We start from the raw sequence: 17568 nt of genomic DNA on the forward strand, positions 1-17568 counted from the left end.
AGTTGATGTTCAAAAGTGCATCGACAGATGCAGAAGTCAGTGTTTCCAACAAGACCAGTTGCACCGATTTCCCTTCAACACATTCTATACCCAGCCTCTGCTTGAGGCACTCCCCGAGCAGCTGAGGAGCTGGGGCAGGACTAAAGGACATGTTCCATGGTGTTGCTTTTGCCAAGCATGGCCTGCTGGCCTGGGTCAAGTCCCACTGCCCTGAGGTTTTTCCTCTTGTAATCTGAGTTTTGCGATGAGAGATGAATTCTGAGAAGAGATGCCTTGTGTTAACCCCTCTGCTGAACCTGCACAGACCCTGGGCTGGGAAGTTGGGGCTCCAACACAGAAGCTGCTTGTTAGTCCCCTCCAAAGCAGGGATGCAGGGGTGGTTTTGACCGTCTTCAGAGAGGACATGAGCCTAGACAGAATGGTAATTCCAGAGTAAGGTACCAGTGAGCAATCTTATTTATCTTGCACTATCTTATAATTCATTTTACATCAAAACCACACTACTTCCATACAAATTGAGGAATTTGTAACTGTAGTGACCAGTTAGAACTGGGATTATTTTTCAGCTTAATGAAAACAGAAACTTACACTTCAGGGTAAATATTTCCCTCACACCTTGCACTTTTTCCAGGAGAAAACTGAAGAAATGGGTGATTCTTGGTAGCTTATGAAATCCTCTGGCTCACAGCGTGACTCTGAGCAGGGATGGGTTTCCCTCCTCCCAGTGATGCAGTCTGAGGGCTTTGCTGCACTTTGCATGCAGTGAGTCACTTTGTCACTTTTTGATGGCAGTATGAACTACAGAGTCAGCAAATCTGAGCATGAGATATTACAGTTCCAGTAGAATGAGGGGAACCCATCTTACGTTATTCTTATCTCGTTACCTTCTGGAAGCAGTGTCTCCAGTCATTAAGAACTGCTGCATTTTGACTGTACTTGTCCATTCTAGTCAACAATGAAGTTTTGTTGTTTTTTTTTTTTAAAGAGACTGGGACTTGTTTTAGGAAGAAGCAGTTCTTGATCCATTCCAGATGGAAAGTTTGATTGAAGTGCACGGGTGCTCCACATTTAGGCGTGTGACTTTCCCAGCTCACTGTCATCCCGTATGTGCAAAGTGGGCGCTTGCTGACAAGGGAGGGCAGGTACCTCTGACTGCTTATGGTGAGAGCAAACTGTCCCCTGCACTGAAGCTCATCCTGTGGTCAAGAAGGGAAGCTCTGTGGTGAACCTGAAAGTGAGGAGCACGTCAGGTTTTACAGTAATAAAAGAGGTTCTAGGTTCTCCTTTCCCTCTGCTCTGCCCTGGTGAGACCACACCTGGAATATTGTGTCCAGTTCTGGGCCCCTCAGTTCAAGAAGGACAGGGAACTGCTGGAGAGAGTCCAGCGCAGGGCAGCAAAGATGATCAAGGGAGTGGAGCATCTCCCGTGTGAGGAAAGGCTGAGGGAGCTGGGTCTCTTTAGTTTGGAGAAGAGGAGACTGAGGGGTGACCTTATTAATGTTTATAAATATATAAAGGGTGAGTGTCACGAGGATGGAGCCAGGCTCTTCTTGCTGACAACCAATGATATGACAAGGGGCAATGGGTACAAACTGGAACGCAAAAGGTTCCACTTAAATTTGAGAAGAAACTTCTTCTCAGTGGGGGTGCCAGAACACTGGAACAGGCTGCCCAGGGGGGTTGTGGAGTCTCCCACTCTGAAGACATTCAAAACCCGCCTGGACACCTTCCTGTGTAACCTCATCTAGATGTGCCTGTTCCAGCAGGGGGATTGGACTGGATGATCTTTTGAGGTCTCTTCCAATCCCTAACATTCTGTGATCTGTGGGAAAACATGAAAGCTTGTAATCAGGCAAGTTATGAAGTTCAGAACTGTTACTTAATGAGAAAGGGACTCTTCTTCAACATTACCAAGTCTTATCTTGGAAAACTGATATCTAAGAAAATTACCACCATTTCCTGCCTACACCACAGAGCCCCTTTGTTCAGGAGGCCCAAGAATTGATGCTTTTAACACTGCTTGTTTTCAACTTTTTTGGTTTTGTTCAATCCAAATAAACCATTCTTCCTTTGCTTTTGCAAAATGTTTTCCTTGAATATGTAGGCACTTCCTTCTAAAAATAAGCTTTTTAAGGGTACCTAGTAAATTTTCAGTGTGCTAACATCAGCTGAATATTTCAATTGAATCAAACAAGGGAGGAGTGGAAATAAAGATAGAAGATGGTGACCAGGATTAAACTGTGCTTGAAGAACTACAACCATTCTGCACACTGTGTTTCCCCCAGCCATTCTGCATATTCTTAAATATAATCAATAAAGGATGTATAAGTGTTTATCAGACATAGCTTCTAACATAGGTGTGTTCATCTTGGAACAGAAGCTATGATATGACCGAATTCAGTATTCTCAAATAAACTTAATTTTCTTAATTCACCTCCTATTTTCCCTAACCAAGAGTAGGTTCACAAAGTATAAACTATTCCTGCAAAACTAATCCACACTGCAAGACAAAGTGATTTCTGCAAAGCAGAAGTAACAGAAGCCATGTGTGTTTTTGAAGTTAGGAGTGATTATCTTTTTATTCTATTTTTTTTTTTTTAAGAAGAAAAAAAGTGACTGCTTACATCCAGTTTTGTGTCGTATAATGCTTGAAAATGTGACTTTTTCTAAATACACTATGTGTTCTGAGCCATCTCATCAATGAAATAAAATTATCAAATGCATCTCTATTAAAAATGTTTAACAAAACCAAGTCTGCTCTCTTGTTATGGGACAAAAATTAGTATTAAATGATTACATACGATCTGAAAAAGGGAATCATAACCTGAGGTAGGATTACAGCTATCTCAAAAGCATACTTTATTCTAGAAAGGCTGAGTAGTTAAACACATGCCATGGCGTGAAATTTTCTATGCCAACCACAGCACTGAAATGTGCCTGTCTTTCTCTAGAAACTCACACCTCATCCTAGAATCACAGAATAGTTTGGCTTGGAAGGGACCTTCAAAGGTCATCCAGTCCATCCCCCTGCAGTGAGCAGGGACATCTTCAACTAGATCAGGTTGCTCAGAGCCCCGTCCAGCCTGGCCTGGAATGTCTCCAGGGATGGGGCATCTACCACCTCTCTGGGCAAACTGGGCCAGTGTTTCATCACCCTCAGTGTAAACAATTTCTTCCTCATGTCTCTCCTGAATCTCCCCTCTTTTAGTTTAAACCGTTACTCCTTGTCCTATTGCAACAGGCCCTGCTTAAAAGTCTGTCCCCATTCTTCTTTCTAGCACTGCTTTTAGTCTTTGTACTAAGAAGAGGAGAGACCTCTTCTCTGTGCATAGTTACATGCTACCTCTCACAACACACTAGTCACCCTCTACAGAACATTGTTCCTGTCCTATTTTGAGTTTTTCTCAAAATAGGTGGGTTTTAAAATGGCAAACAGGAGTTGTGCATGCTGGGAGGCAAAGCTTTCCCAGTGTGCTCTGCTGTGGCGGAGTGGGATTTCAACCATACACATCTGTGGGTCAGGCTTTTCAGCCAAAAGTAGGAATTTGGGTTTAGACCCCAGAGAAGCAGCAGCATTGAGTGGTTTAAGGCAGTCAAAGGGAGATGAGCCCAGGGGTGCATAGGCATAGTTCTGTTCAGTGGACCATGGAAGAGAGTCTCCCCAGCTGTGAGTAATACCCACATTGGTAAAACCCCACTGCAAAAATGAACAGGACAAAACATGATTTACCCTGGTTATTGGTATTTAGAAAGGGAGGAGAAGGGAAGACCATTAAATGTAAACAGAACCACCCCTAGGTTACCAAAAGCTGTGGATAGCTGTGTGCTTCAAGAAAGACACCACACCTGTGTGGGGCAGAGGCAGCAGTAAGGAAAAAAAAGATGCTTCTAAAAGGGAAGATGATCCACCCTGGGCCTTTATCCCAGAAAATTTGCAGAGATAGATGCATTTTTTTTTCTTGTAGAAGTTCACACTTCATTTGGACAGTAATACTATGCACATATGAAAGCCCCTGGTTACCGTAATCAACCTGGTTTTACCTTTTGGCAGTTATTCCAAAACCTGACTGTCCAAAGGATGTAAACTTTACTCTGTATTAATTGCACTTATGCTATTACAGGTATTCAAATTACTGCTCACAGATGCTTCTAGTAGTACATCTGATTTAGTTTAAGGACTATCACCTTCCCTAGATAACTTTTACCTTTACTGGTTTAAAACCACTCAACACAGAATGAACATTTCATACATAGAGCAGTGATAAGACCTGCAGACATTCAGAAATAAGTCTCGGGAATTATTCTGCAGGGCTGTTGAGTATTGATAAGGATCATGGCTGAAAACATTGTGACTAGTTCAGCCAGGAGAAGACCCATTCAGAGCAGGGGGAAGTGCAATCTACACATCAGCGATGAGCTAACAAACCACAGATCAGGCCAGCTGACCGACCAGAGACGGAGGATGTGCTGGAGGGCACACGGCCCCATCTCCTGATATGCCCAGTTTGGCAAACAAAGGGGAAAAGTTGAGACCCCTTGATCATGGCCCAGGTCTTGTCGAAACTTGTTGATCTTTTGCAGTCACCATTTCCCCTTGGATTTCTGCACGACACAAAGGCAGACCCTCAATGTGGCCCAGGACTTGTCCAGACTTGTCCCTCTTTCGCAATCACCACTTCTGCCCCCCCCCCCGACTTTCCTCTACTCTGGGAGCTATAAAAGGTTCACCCTAAAACAGCATGGGGCGGGGGGAATGCCAGTCTCATCTAAGAGCCTGTCCAGTCACCATCAAGGGATTACCGGCCTACCAGTCTCACCGAAGGGAATACCAGCCTACCAGTCTCACCGAAGGGAATACCAGCACCCTGAAGACCCTCACTCTGAACCAGATATCGGAGGACGCTGTGCTCCTGACCCCAGCATCCTCACCGTGGAACACCGAGGCCACGCATCATCATACAAGCCCTGTCATCCACGCTGCGGGGCTGTAAGAGACTGGATCCCTCACTCTTTTCTTTCTTCCTTTCTCTCTGCTCTTTCCTTCTCTCCTTTTTCCTATACCCCCATTTCTTTGTCTCTCCTTCCATATATATATATATATATATATATATATATATATATATATTACTCTCTCTCTCTCTCCTTTATACCTTAGTTTTCCTTCCCTCTCTACCACTCTCTTTCTCCCTTTCTCTTTTGAACATATAAGGATAACACCATCTTTAAGCTCTGCTGTTGATTTCTGGTTAAATTTCATATTATAGCTACTGATGGTTGCCAGTACACTGCTCGTAGTAGGACTTCCACTGTTAATGTGTTGATAAGTTCTGTTACACTTTTGCCAAGTCACCATTCGCTGTAACCAATATTCCAACAAGTTCTTTTAGTAAAACTCACAATTGAATTGGACCCCGGAGGTGATTGTCTGTCATTCACTTCACATAACCGCGCAGAATTAACCCAGAGTTAACTCACACCTGGTCTCGAGTCAGGGCGCGTGTCGCGTCCAGAGTTAACTCATCCCTCATCCCATCTGTTGGCACGGGACAAGGGCCCTATACTGCTTCTGCATTCCCCAGATCAAAGCATTGTTAGAAGATGAAAAAGTTGTATTAATTAAATGTCAACCTCAAAATCATTCTAGCTGTTCCGTAACAGATCACAAGAGACTTCTCTCCTGCTTAACCTGGGACTTTTGCTCCCATTAAATAGTAAAGATTTTTAAAAGGACCTTTATCAAAGGCACAGCCTAACACTTCAGAAGGGGCATTTTGCTGTGGGGAAGGGGCATCACCCACCTGCTCTGTAGACAGTAACGGGGTTACACTCTCTGGCTCCCCCTGGGCAGCACAGCATCTGGGAGCTGGAATTCCTCCTGGCAGGAACCCACGGAGCTATAGGTACAGGCATGGCTGGGCACGCTTTGACAGCTTCAAGCAACCTGAAACTCAGTTTAAGAAATAAGCTGAGTTTATTCAGTCTTAAAACGGCTTACTATTTATTTCCTTTGAGGTTTGCATTGCCTGTTTACAAGCAAGACGTTAACCTCCAGTGGAGAACTATTAATAAAAGCAGCAGGGTGGCCATTTTCCAGTGCAGAAGTATCAAGGCAGCTACACATAACCTTTTAGCGCTTGGTAAGAGTTTAATCCCTTTCCCATTAAGGAACAAAGGTTCAAGAAATATTGGTTAGTTACCTCCAGTCTGAATATAACTTACAATTGTAAGTTCTTAGAAGAGCCAACTGACACAAATAATTTACTAAGAATTTACTGAGTGTCAATAGGAAGATAGTTTCCAATTTACAATTTAAGGTGCAAAATGAAATTCATGCTAAAGGGACTCCTCATTTGCTACAGAATGGAACCAGCAGTCATGATCAGATGCTTTCTATCAGTTTCCATGTCTTAGAGCAACCAACAGTAAAACACAAAAACCTTTGTGAACAGCCAAGACCAAGTTTCAGGTACACAAAAGCACCTCTTCATGCAAGAAACTGGGGTTATATAAATAATAGCTAAAATATTTATCTGGTGACATTAAGGCAGAACTGGGAGTAGCTCTGCAGCTTGAGTCAGGTGGAGTGTGGAAGTTGCTCAATATGAAACAATGATGTACAGACCAAAGTGCTTTATCAAAGCAAGAATTGTTAAATTGAGGCCTGAATTGAAAACTGATTAGGGGGTTTGCTGTTCTTGTGTAAAAAAAGAATCGTATCATTACGTCCTTGTGGTAAGACCAAGTTAGCAAAGAGAAATGGCAGAAGGCTGTTTTCTGCAGCCAGTAGGTGAAGTAACAGGCTTAAACCAAATGATTCAAATAGGTGGTAGAAAATGCTTTGTAACAGTGGAGGTACTGGGATACTGGAGTAAATGACTGCTGGAGAATAGGAAGCCTCTATCCTTAATGGTTTTAAGAAGAACTTTGGACAACTGGAAAATGTCCCATCCTATAATCTTTAAATCTGTGTGAGATAAAGTTAAGTATCACTAATTGTTCTTAAATTAGTTTTTGAAAATAAAGGGTGGAGGAGATCATTCACCCAAGTCATCCCTTCTCAAGCAGCAGCTGAAGTGACTGTGAAAAGCCGAGGAAAGACTTCCAAAACTTCATCAGAGAAGCCTCTGCTAGACTTAGGGTCATCTTCCACAGTCCTTTCTTGTTATTTTAACAAATGCACTTGTATATTTACTGCACCTGAAATGCTATTTAACGCACACCTGGAACTCATGCTGTTTCATGCACGTAAATAAACAAGTGTTTAATAATTTCACAGATCTACGGCAAAACATTAAAGGCAGCTCCTCCACACCTTGGGCAGCGCTGGGGCTGTCAGACTCTACACTTGCCGACCCAGCTGGGATTTCCACCCCTTGCAAGTGAAAAACCACACAGCTTTTGCTTGTCCAAACACGTGCTGCCTTTCCCTTCCCCTCATCTCCTATCTTCTCAAAAAAAACCCAGGGTAAATATTACTGAGTTGACAGTATGGGATTTGTTTTCTTCTTGATTTATTTTACAGCTCTAATATATTTTATTGCACTCCTGGCAGCATCAAAAGTGCCAGATTTCCTGCTAGGAAATGCTATGAGACATTAACCTATCACAGAGTACTCCAGAACAAACTATTTTTCAACATTTCCATGAAGGTCAGCATTGCATCCTTTCCACAGATCACAAACAAAACATACAAAGCATCTTTAAACCGGGGGCTCAGGTCTTTTTGTACATGAGACCTGATTTTTCAGAAGACTTCAGCACTCTGTACAAGACTTTCCATGGATCACAGGGCTCCTGGACCACACAGCTGCGTATCTTGCCACAGCATGGTTGTCTGCTCTATCAGTTCCTTTCTATTTCTAAATTAATTGAGCTGCCTTTTAAAATGATTTGTCTTTTTTCCCTCCCTTCCTGCTCCAGAGCCACACCGTTCTCATGGTTAAAAAAAAACCCACAACACCTTCTTCCAGCTTCCAGGCTGAAGTGATTCATTGCTCATGTACAAAACTCTGTTCTTATGCCACTATTGTTTGTAGCTTGATTACCTCTCTCCCACACGGCTGCTCATGGGGCTGTGCACCACTGTCCTCTTTCAACCTTGACTTTGAAGCTTAATAAACCACACAGCTCAGTCTTCCCAAGACAGAGGGCTGTTATTTCACTTGACATTTCCCTGTATCTATTAAAAAGCTGAATTCATCCCCTTGGGACCTGGGTGGCTAGGGCAGAATATGTGTTAATGTCACCATACATGTGCCCTTTTCACAACTGGCTCGCTCAGGGGTTTTGTCCCCCCACAAGCCCCTGGTGCTCCCCAACCAGGCCCACCCACAGGCTGAGTGCTGCTACAGCAGCTCTGCAGAGCCAGCTCCAGCATACCAAGTGTGTCACTCAGCCTCTGGCAGCCCCATACGGACTTGGCCTCTTCAGAAAAGCTAACTTATTTGTCTAACGTTTCACAGATAGTCTGGCGCCAGGGACTGAGTCCAGTTCTTCTGAGAGCTTTTGAATACCTCAACCATGAGACACTGCCCCCATCCTTTGCCCTCCTTCAGTCTCCTACTGGATTCCTGTGCGCTTTCCAGCTTCTGCCACAGACCAAGCAATGCTCATGGTGCCAGACGTGCTGCATGGCCCTTGCCTGCCCCAGATGGGTCTGACCTTGAGCATTGACCAAGTACTGTAGAGGAGAAAAGCCAACAATGTGTGACAGATGACTGTCAAAGAGCACGAAGGGGGAGGCAGCAGATTCTTCAGTGCTTGACTTTGCGGCACAGACATGGAGTGTTTCTGTAACGCTGTGCACATACAAGAGGTTTTCTGGCATTTTTTTACAAGGCTCTTACTGTGTGTATCATGTCAGTGATACACACATGAGTCACTACTAGGACTGGGTCTTTCAAATCCAGTGTGCAAATATCTGTCACTTGACCCACGGACATGGACAATGATCTCCTCCAGACACCTGTTTCGGCTGCTGGTGGTGACACTCACTGTAGAAGGGACCACAAAGACACTCCCAAGTGAAGGCAACTGGATGGGACAGCTCTCACATCAAGCCTTGTACGCAGAGATGAGAGAAGACTATTTTTACAAGCTTAAGCTTTACAACTTCAGTTTTGCAGGAGAGTGCTTCTTCTCATGCCTCCCACCCTGATGCTGCTGGGAGAGGAGAGCAGTGGGGCAGTTAATATATCTCTTACGCAGAGAAGGGACGAGTCTGGTTTGCTGGGGAAATGTGTTTGTATGAGCTGAGAAAGGGACAGAAGGCAAGTCGCTGTTGCCGTGTGGACCAGTACTCCACCGGAGGGGCTGGCCCACCGCCAGTTGATTGCACAGTCATTTGAGCGGAGAGGTGGGAAGACCTGATTTTAAAGAGCTACCAGTTTTCCCTCTACAATTTGGATTCTGTCATCCCCCTGAGCTCTCCCCCTCCATCTCCTCAAAACAATTCCCCTGGGGCAACTCACGGTGCAGACCCATTCCTGGTCCCCGCTTCTCCCAGCTTTCTGTCTCCGTGTCCCTTCCTTCCCTCCCACATGCTCCTACTTGCCTTTTCCAACTAAACCCATCACAGCTTCCAGCTGCCCCTCCTCATCAAATCCCAGTCCCTCATCCCTCTCACACCCAAGCCCTTTGCCCAACAAATCTCACTCTCTACAATTCTCAGGCAATTCCTTTCCCCTGCCCCCTTGTGTTTATCTCATCTATCTTCAATGCGTTCTCCCTCTCACCTATAGCCCTTTCCATTAGGAAGCACTGGAAGGCTGAATGCTGAATTCAGAGGTCTTCCTACGTGGCTTTGATTCCCACTGCCTTATGTCTTATACCACACCAAGCTTTTCTATGGGACAGACAGAGGTTTGAGCATGCTCACTGAAGATAAAACCAATGCAGATTTTATTTGGTATAAAATAAACACGCACACGCACATACCAAAACCACTTTTACTGAGCGCATGCTATCTGTGTTTTTTCTTTTTTTTACAAACATTAATATATTTGGCCAAATCATTATAGAAGGCAGAGGCGAAAAAAAAACAACCCAGGGGGCATTGTCTGCACAGAGGTCGTTTCCCCTACCCAGACTGGAGCTCCTGTCCCAAAACACTGAAGTGACAAACAATTTCAAAGAAACATCTTTGAAAGTATTTGAACATAGGCAAAACACCACATCCTAACTCTGGGTTCAAAAGAGCATGCACTGTGTTGACTGAAGTTCCCCAAAGAGACTTGAACCTTAACCCCCAGATGAAAAGTTTCAGCCTATGTACAACTGTTTGGCAAAGCTGGACAACTGGAAACAGGGTGACAAATTTGGAAGCGCCGGGGGAAGACCTGATTCTCATTTACCAGGACCAAGCAATGGCGCTGCAGGTGCCATAGGTCAGCAGCAGAGCTTAATGCCTCAGTGCCGGGAGCAGGAATTCCCTGGGACTCAACACCCAGATGTGCCAGAAGTGCTAGAACATCAGTCAGCTTCCAGCGGTACACCCCAGCAACATCAACAGGTCCCTCTGTCATTGAAAACCACCACCTTAACAAGTGTGGATTTACCACTAACCCCTTTAAATCACAATCAAGAAAAGGACAACCCAGCCCCTCGCTCACACACACACACACACACACACACACACACACACGCACAGAGCCAGTGAGGCGCTGAAAACTTCTATTAGTGTAAGAGTTGCTTTGGCAAGTGTATTTTTCCTATATCCTTCTCTACAGTAGTCAGTGTCATGTTGAGTTAAAAAGGAATGGCAACATAACATCTAAGGTAGTCCCAGGGCTGCATGGATCACAGGGCAATTCTGAGAAATGACACCCACCGTTCATGCTGTCCCTGTACTCCAGGTACCACCAGAGAGCCTCAGCGGCAACTCTTCATGCTCAAGAGAGGAACAGAACGTGCTGTCAAGGTTCTTAGCACTCAGTCTTTCAGGAGCTCAGTTCTCCACTGCAATGTTGTTTAATTGCATTACCATAATAAACCCTGAAGTTCTGCATTGTTCTTTTAATCATCGTGCTGACTGAAAGTGTCGATACTGAGAACTTACAGTAGAAACTCAGAATTTTTCTTGATGCCCAGACTGATGGGGTGGGGTAGCGGGGAACTAAAACAACCCGTGCAACACTGAAGTTGTTAAATAAGTAACTTCATGACTGTTTAATGCTTCTCAGAGGATACTTCAACTGGGAGAGCTACTGAACTATTTCCATAGCATTTGAAGAATGTGAGTACATTCCATAGGTATCTATGAGGACTTCACCAGTAATGTTCTAGGGAGGGCAAGTAACACAGGGGCTAAGCATTTATTGGCCTTAAACTTCAAGCATTTCTCACAAGTATGTTGCTACAGTTGTCTCACCAAAAGCAACAATTTAAATACAGATATAATGTTGTAAGAGAGCAATTAACAATTCTGGCGTGGAAATATCACAGCCTTTTACATACAATGATAGCACTTAAGTTTCTACCTCCCTTAAGGCAAACACAGGATGGTCAAAAGTTAAGTAAAAACAGATGATAGAAACAAGCCTTGTGAGCATGTCAGCTTTGTTCCCTTTTCCCATGATGGCTTCTTAATATATTAAAGTTGTTAATTCATTACATGTAATGTAGCACAAGTAGGTATTTTTCCCAAATCTCACTCTGAACTACTAAAACTCTGTGGCTGAGTCCTGCTCCCAGATTCTAGGCCTGCTGAGTTTTGCTTGGCTATAAAATATGTTTATCGTTCCCCTGCTTATCATGCCATCCTCTGCTCCAAAAGATGCTGTTACGGTTTGGTTTTCTGCATCATTCAGTAGAAATGGGACTTGAGTTCAAAATTTCAGTTGAGCCCATTAACTGTAAAAAAGCTGATGACTGAGCCATAAATGTCCATCTGTTCTCCAAGTGCAGTTTAACCACAGGTGTCCTGCTTTCAGCAGGTTCTCTTGACTCCCAGAGACCTCTGCCAGCAAAACTCCGTGTTAGTTGTCCTGCTCAGACCTGTTTCCATCTTTTCAGGTAAGGACCAATACTGACATTTGACAGTAAAAGGGTTCTATTTTTTTTTCTTCAAGGTATGGGTTACAAGGCCAACAAGGATATACTGTAAGCATCCTGAGTGACGCTTTGTGACACCACTAAAACACCTTGAAAAGAAAAATGAGATGTGTTTGCTGGCAAGCCTTAGCTGTCCTCCTTAGGCAGGGGAATTTTAGAAAGCCTTCTAGTGACCAAAGCACACACATCACAACATCAGTCATTAGGCAACCACCATCCAGTGCTAGATGCTCTTGCACATCCTGGTCTAAGATCCTACTCTGGGCTACTTATCCCTTTTTCAGCTTTGGATAGTCCCTATGGATTGTTTTAGAGTCTTCTAATGAACTCAGGTGCCTTGAATGCAAGCCAGGAATTGGACTTGACATATTTTGTACACTTTGCCCACCAGACCCCTTGTCACAGTATACAAAAAACCTCCAAGAACAGATTGGGGTGAGGAAAAAAAAATAGAATTAGTCACGAATAAAAAGCAATTGTGTTAGTGAACAACTTCCGTTGAGAGAAGTCCTGATACAGAAGATACATCTATGTCAAACATGAAAACTGCTTCAGAAAATACGAAATAATTTGCAATTAGTGGATTTCTTCCCAGCTATAAGCACCAAATTAAGCTGCATGGGAACGTTTATTTCCTCATCATGATGAACCAGTGTAAGTGAAACTACACGTGTATTTCTGAAAACTTCTTATGAAAAACATTTCCAGCTGCAACAGCAAGATGAGATTCCCTGTCAAGGTGAAGCAAATGCTGAATAGTTGCACCATACAAATCTGTGACTGCAACTTGCTAAAAACAAATGAACAAGATATAATGGCTTTTAATCTCCCATAAGAAAATAAGTACCGTATTGTCTTCTGGAATGCAATAGAATCTTACTTTCTTCCCAAACCTGTCAGTAAAAGCCAGGCTGGATATACTCCCAGGAAAGCTTTCCAAGTTATGTTACCTGACACAGGTTATCACAGCATTAATACAGGTACAGTCCATCTTTTCAAATACCATTATTAAATACTACTAGAACACCCAGAGACAAATTCTGGTTTCACAGTGCCTCTGAGAGAACACAGAAACATCCCCTCGATAACATGAAATGTTGTTCCAGAAAAAAAACAACTAATCTCTGTAATTTTTACTTCAGGCAGACGTGAAAGGATGCAGAATTGTATGAAGCATGCTACCATGAAATGGATACTAAAAAACATTTTAATGACTATACTTCCCTGTCAGATAATGAAAGAAACCTGCTTCTTGTGCCAGTGTTCTCTCAGGTGGGAGAGCCAAGGAAGGACAAGAGCTAAAATAAATGAAGGTTCATGCTAATTCACTGGCACGTTTTACAGCACAATATTCGAAGGGCAAAAACCTACAATGCAACTCAAATGTTTCCTCCAAGGTAAGGTCTTTGAACTGCCTTTATTTCCAGCATTTTATATAAATACTGCTTTCTTCCTGATCCTGGATTATCCTCAATTTGAAGTTCACATTCTCATTTTTTATCTGAGGACTGCATGTAACCATCCGTATGACCTCATGTGGGGTTGTTTAAATGCTGCCAGACTGTCATGGACTCAAAAGCAGTCTCTAAGAGGTTACAATAACACATCCCTAAATTACAACGGAACCTTCTATCCCCAAATCAAGAAATAAAGAATAAAAGGTACTCACACATACACACAGACATTCATACCCTTCTCATACAAGTTGCAGGATGCCTACAGGAAAATGTAGTTTTAAAATCCAAAATGAAACTTAGGTTTTTCTTGTGTGGGTTTTTTTTTTGTTTGTTTGTTTTGTTTGTTTGTTTGTTTTTTAATACAAGCTTTTATTTGGAAACTCCATGATTAATTTGTCTTAGCCTCATTAGGAAACATTTGCTTTTGTCCAGGAGCTGCCAGCTGAGAGGATGTTATTGTTTGGAAGGGATGTGACCAGGAGGACTCTGTGCACGGCACAATGTATCAGCCCAGAAGCGAGGGAAGAAAAGTGATTCTCTCATCTGGCTGAGAAAACAAAATGGAAATTTCAAGTGTTTGCCTTTCAGTTACAGGACACGTGTCCCCAAGCAACATGTTAGTCACCTGTATTTCACATGAGTATCACCACCTAACTATATCAATATATTAGAAAATTCTACTTTATAAAGAAATACAGATGTGGTTAGAAAAGCGAAGACTTCTGCCACTAACATCTCTGAAATACGTAAGCAGTCAAATGCTGACCTCCTCCACATGACCGCTCACCCCACTGCTCCAGATGACAGACAGAGTTGGATGTGATTCCCCTTCCCTCAGCTGGTGACCCCTCCCCAAAGCATCAGCAGCCCTTAGGGACAGAGACCATCCCCACAGAGCCAGCCATCAGGAAGCAGGAAAGCCGTCCTCCCCATGGCAGGCACCCTCCTGCCCATCCAGGTCTCCAGCAGCCTCTGCAGCCAACTTCACAGAAGCCCCTTATATGCGTTTCAGTAGTGACACGACAGAGCTGAGCATGCTTTGGCACTCAGGAACGGCAATGCTCTCAGAGCAACACCTTCCAAGCCCTCTGGTTTCTTGCTGAGTCTTCACTTGGGGGATTTTTAAGTTTTGATGACATTTTTTTGAAGAACACCCATGCATCGCGCATGGTCACGGCTTCATGTTGAAAAGGTTCTGAGATTGATGCTGTGCCCACAGGTTATCTCTTACCAAACCTTTATCTTAAATAAAATATCCGTTGTGCCCTGTCCACGTACCCTGGCGCAGCGTGGCCACAATTCCCAGGGGAAACCCAGACCCACCGAAGCCAGCGGTGGGAATGGGGGTCCAGACCCTGTACCTGAGGCAAGGCGGGTCTCCTTGTTTCTGCCAGGGCTTCTGCCATGCCGTGGCAGAGCCGGACCCCGCCGCACACCCCGGGGCCCGCCCGAGGCGCCCTCTCCGCCCGGCTCCGCTCCGCCGGCCCGGCCCGGTCCTCACCCGGCGGCGGGCTCGGCTACCGGTCGTCGCCGCCGCTGAGGGGGTAGGCGAGGAGGCTCATGGCCTCGCCGCAGGCGGCCTCCACCTGCCGCACCTGCTGGCGGCTGAGGCGCTCCCGCCACGCGTGGATGGCCTCCCGCGCGTCGCGGGCGGAGATGAGGAAGGGCCGGTCGGAGGAGTAGGCGGCGCCGCGGGTCATGTTGAGCACGAAGGTCTCCAGGGCGGGCGGCACCGGCAGCCCGGCGAAGCGCAGCAGGCGGCGGAGCTCGGCGCGGGGCTCCCGCACCAAGTCCTCGTAGCGCAGCTGCGTGTAGCGGCGGCGGAGCCAGGCCGGGGCCCGGCGGGCCAGCAGCAGGTCGCGGAGCCAGGCCTGGCAGATCACCTCCAGGGCACCGCCGAGGAAGAACTCGGCGCGGTGCTGGGGCTGCGGCGCCCGCCCGCCCCCCAGCAAGCCGGGCGGCAAAAGGAGCTGCTGCTGCTGGTGGCGGGGCGGCCCCCGCGGCTCGGCGCGGTGGCGGCTGCGCAGCACCTGGATGCTCTCCCGCAGCAGCGCCTGCCTGGCCTTCAGGCGGGAGTTATGGACGGCGCGGGGGTCGCGGAAGAGCTGGACCACCCGCAGGTTGAGGCCGGGGTCCCGCAGCAGCGGCAGTAGGGCGCCCAGCTCCAGCAACCGCACGTCCTTGATCACCACCACCGGGTACTTGCGGCACTCGGCCTCCAGCTCCCGCAGCGTCCGCGGCGGGCACGTCTCCTCGCAGGCGGCGCCGTCGACGAGGCCGATCTCCTCGCGGGACCGCGGGGCGTCGGGGCAGAGCGGCGACGAGCAGATCACCTTGTTGGTTCGCCAGCCGAAGATGCTGGCCGTGGTGAGGTTGGCAGCGGCGGGCGGGGCGGGGGCCAGCGGGTCTCGGGGGCCGGGCGGGGCGGCGTAGAGGCGCAGGACGGAGAAGTCGCATCGGAAGAGGGCGCGCAGCATGTCGCGCAGGGCGCCCTGCAGGCTCAGCGCGTCCCCCGGGTAGAGCGCCTGCCACAGGTGCCACATGGGCTCGTAGAGGTAGAAGACGTCGGAGTGCTGGTTGAAGAGCTCCCCCAGGAAGGAGGAGCCCGTGCGCCAGGTAGCATGCAGGTAGATGTGTCGCTTCCCCGCCGCCGCGCTGCCGTTACCCGCTGTCCCGGCCGTGCCGCCGCCGCCCGCCTCATCCTCCTCCTCTTCCCCCTCGTCCAGCGACGGCTGTCGCTGTTCCCAGCCCCACTCGCTCAGCGCCTCCTCCAGGCTGGGGCAGCGCCGCAGCAGCGGCTCCTCGTCCTCCCGCCCCCGCCGGGCGCCGTAGTCCAGCGCGTAGGGCACCAGCAGGAGCAGCAGCAGCGTGTACAGCACCAGCACAGCGGCGAAGCGGCGGTGCTCGCCCCGCCACCGCCACCGCCGGCGGCCCTTCATCGCGGGGAGGGGAGGCGGCTCCGGACCGCCGGGGCTTCGCAGACCCTCTGGCTGCCGGAGGACAGCTCTTCGCGAAGAGGTAAAGTTAGCGGTGGCGGCGGCGGTAGCGGGGGGTGTGAGCTGCGGGCGGCCCTCCCCGCCGGGGAACACGCCCACGGGCACGCCGGCCAGGCTCGGGGCCGCCGGCCCGCCCGCCCTCGCCGCCGCCTCCTCCTCCTTCTCCTCCTCCTCCTTCTTCTCCTCGCAGCGCGACGCGGAAGCGCCCGCACCTGCCCCCGCCGCCGCCTGAGCAGCCGGTGCGGTGCGGGCTGCTGCTGCTCCCGCTGCGCGGGGCTTCGGGCCGCCCCTCGCTCGGCCTCTCTCCCTCCTTCCCCCCCACCCCGAGCAGGGACGGAGGGGCGGGCTCAGCACCTCGGGTGTCACCCCCGGCCGGGAAAGAGAGCACCGCAAAGGAGGTATGTTATCCGGAACAGGTACCGAGCAGCTCAGACTGACCTGTTATCTTCTGGGTCTCCAGAGAAGGAACACGTTACAGTTACAAAAAGAGGTGCCAGTGTATTTTTGGGATGCATGACAGCTATTAAAATCTGCAGTGGGTTTCAGAAATACTGCAGTTCGGTGCTGTAGGGAGCTGCGGGATTTCTCAGCCACGCTTTTGTCTCTTTGTGCGAGCTGATGGGATACGGGCATCTCAGTCATGACTCACTGCTCCAGTTTTTTGCATCTGAAAGTTCTGTGTCACCCTGAGCTGGTCACCCTTTGCAGCTGGTAGGCAGCAATGGGCACCCACAGAGGGACATCCAGCCTGTCTTGGATGTCTGATAGCCTTCTGATAACCCTTCTCGTTATTAATTACACTGAGAGCATAACGTTACCAAGCTCAGACTTTCACTTTTTTAGACCTCTAAGATGAACTTAAATCTTGTGGGATGGCGAGTCAATAAGAAGTTGACTTCAGGTGATTAAATTCAATTATACGACCTCAAAATCTCCAGCCCAGCCTCTGCCTGATCTTGGAAGATGCTCACAGAAAGAGATGGACCACGATCCCATGTTCCTGGTTATGGCATCCACCTGGCAGAAAAGCGATGTCCCCATCCTGCTAACTGTGTACCAGGGGC

General features: G+C 47.4%; 1 protein-coding gene across 1 annotated transcript; it reads right to left on the reverse strand.

The window, feature by feature from the left end:
- Positions 1–9933: 9933 nt before the first annotated feature.
- CHST7 (carbohydrate sulfotransferase 7) lies at positions 9934–16634 on the reverse strand. Its single transcript, XM_065854968.2, has one exon. It carries the CDS (start codon positions 16445–16447, stop codon positions 15026–15028), a length of 1422 nt encoding a protein of 473 aa, XP_065711040.1. The 5' UTR covers positions 16448–16634; the 3' UTR covers positions 9934–15025.
- Positions 16635–17568: the final 934 nt, after the last annotated feature.

Source organism: Patagioenas fasciata, chromosome 1 (assembly GCF_037038585.1).
Source record: "Patagioenas fasciata isolate bPatFas1 chromosome 1, bPatFas1.hap1, whole genome shotgun sequence".
Lineage (NCBI taxonomy): Eukaryota > Metazoa > Chordata > Aves > Columbiformes > Columbidae > Patagioenas > Patagioenas fasciata.

What these genes read in the sequence shown, in the direction of transcription:
- CHST7 (XM_065854968.2), bottom strand. Translation starts at nt 16,447, where the DNA reads ATGAAGGGCCGCCGGCGGTGGCGGTGGCGGGGCGAGCACCGCCGCTTC.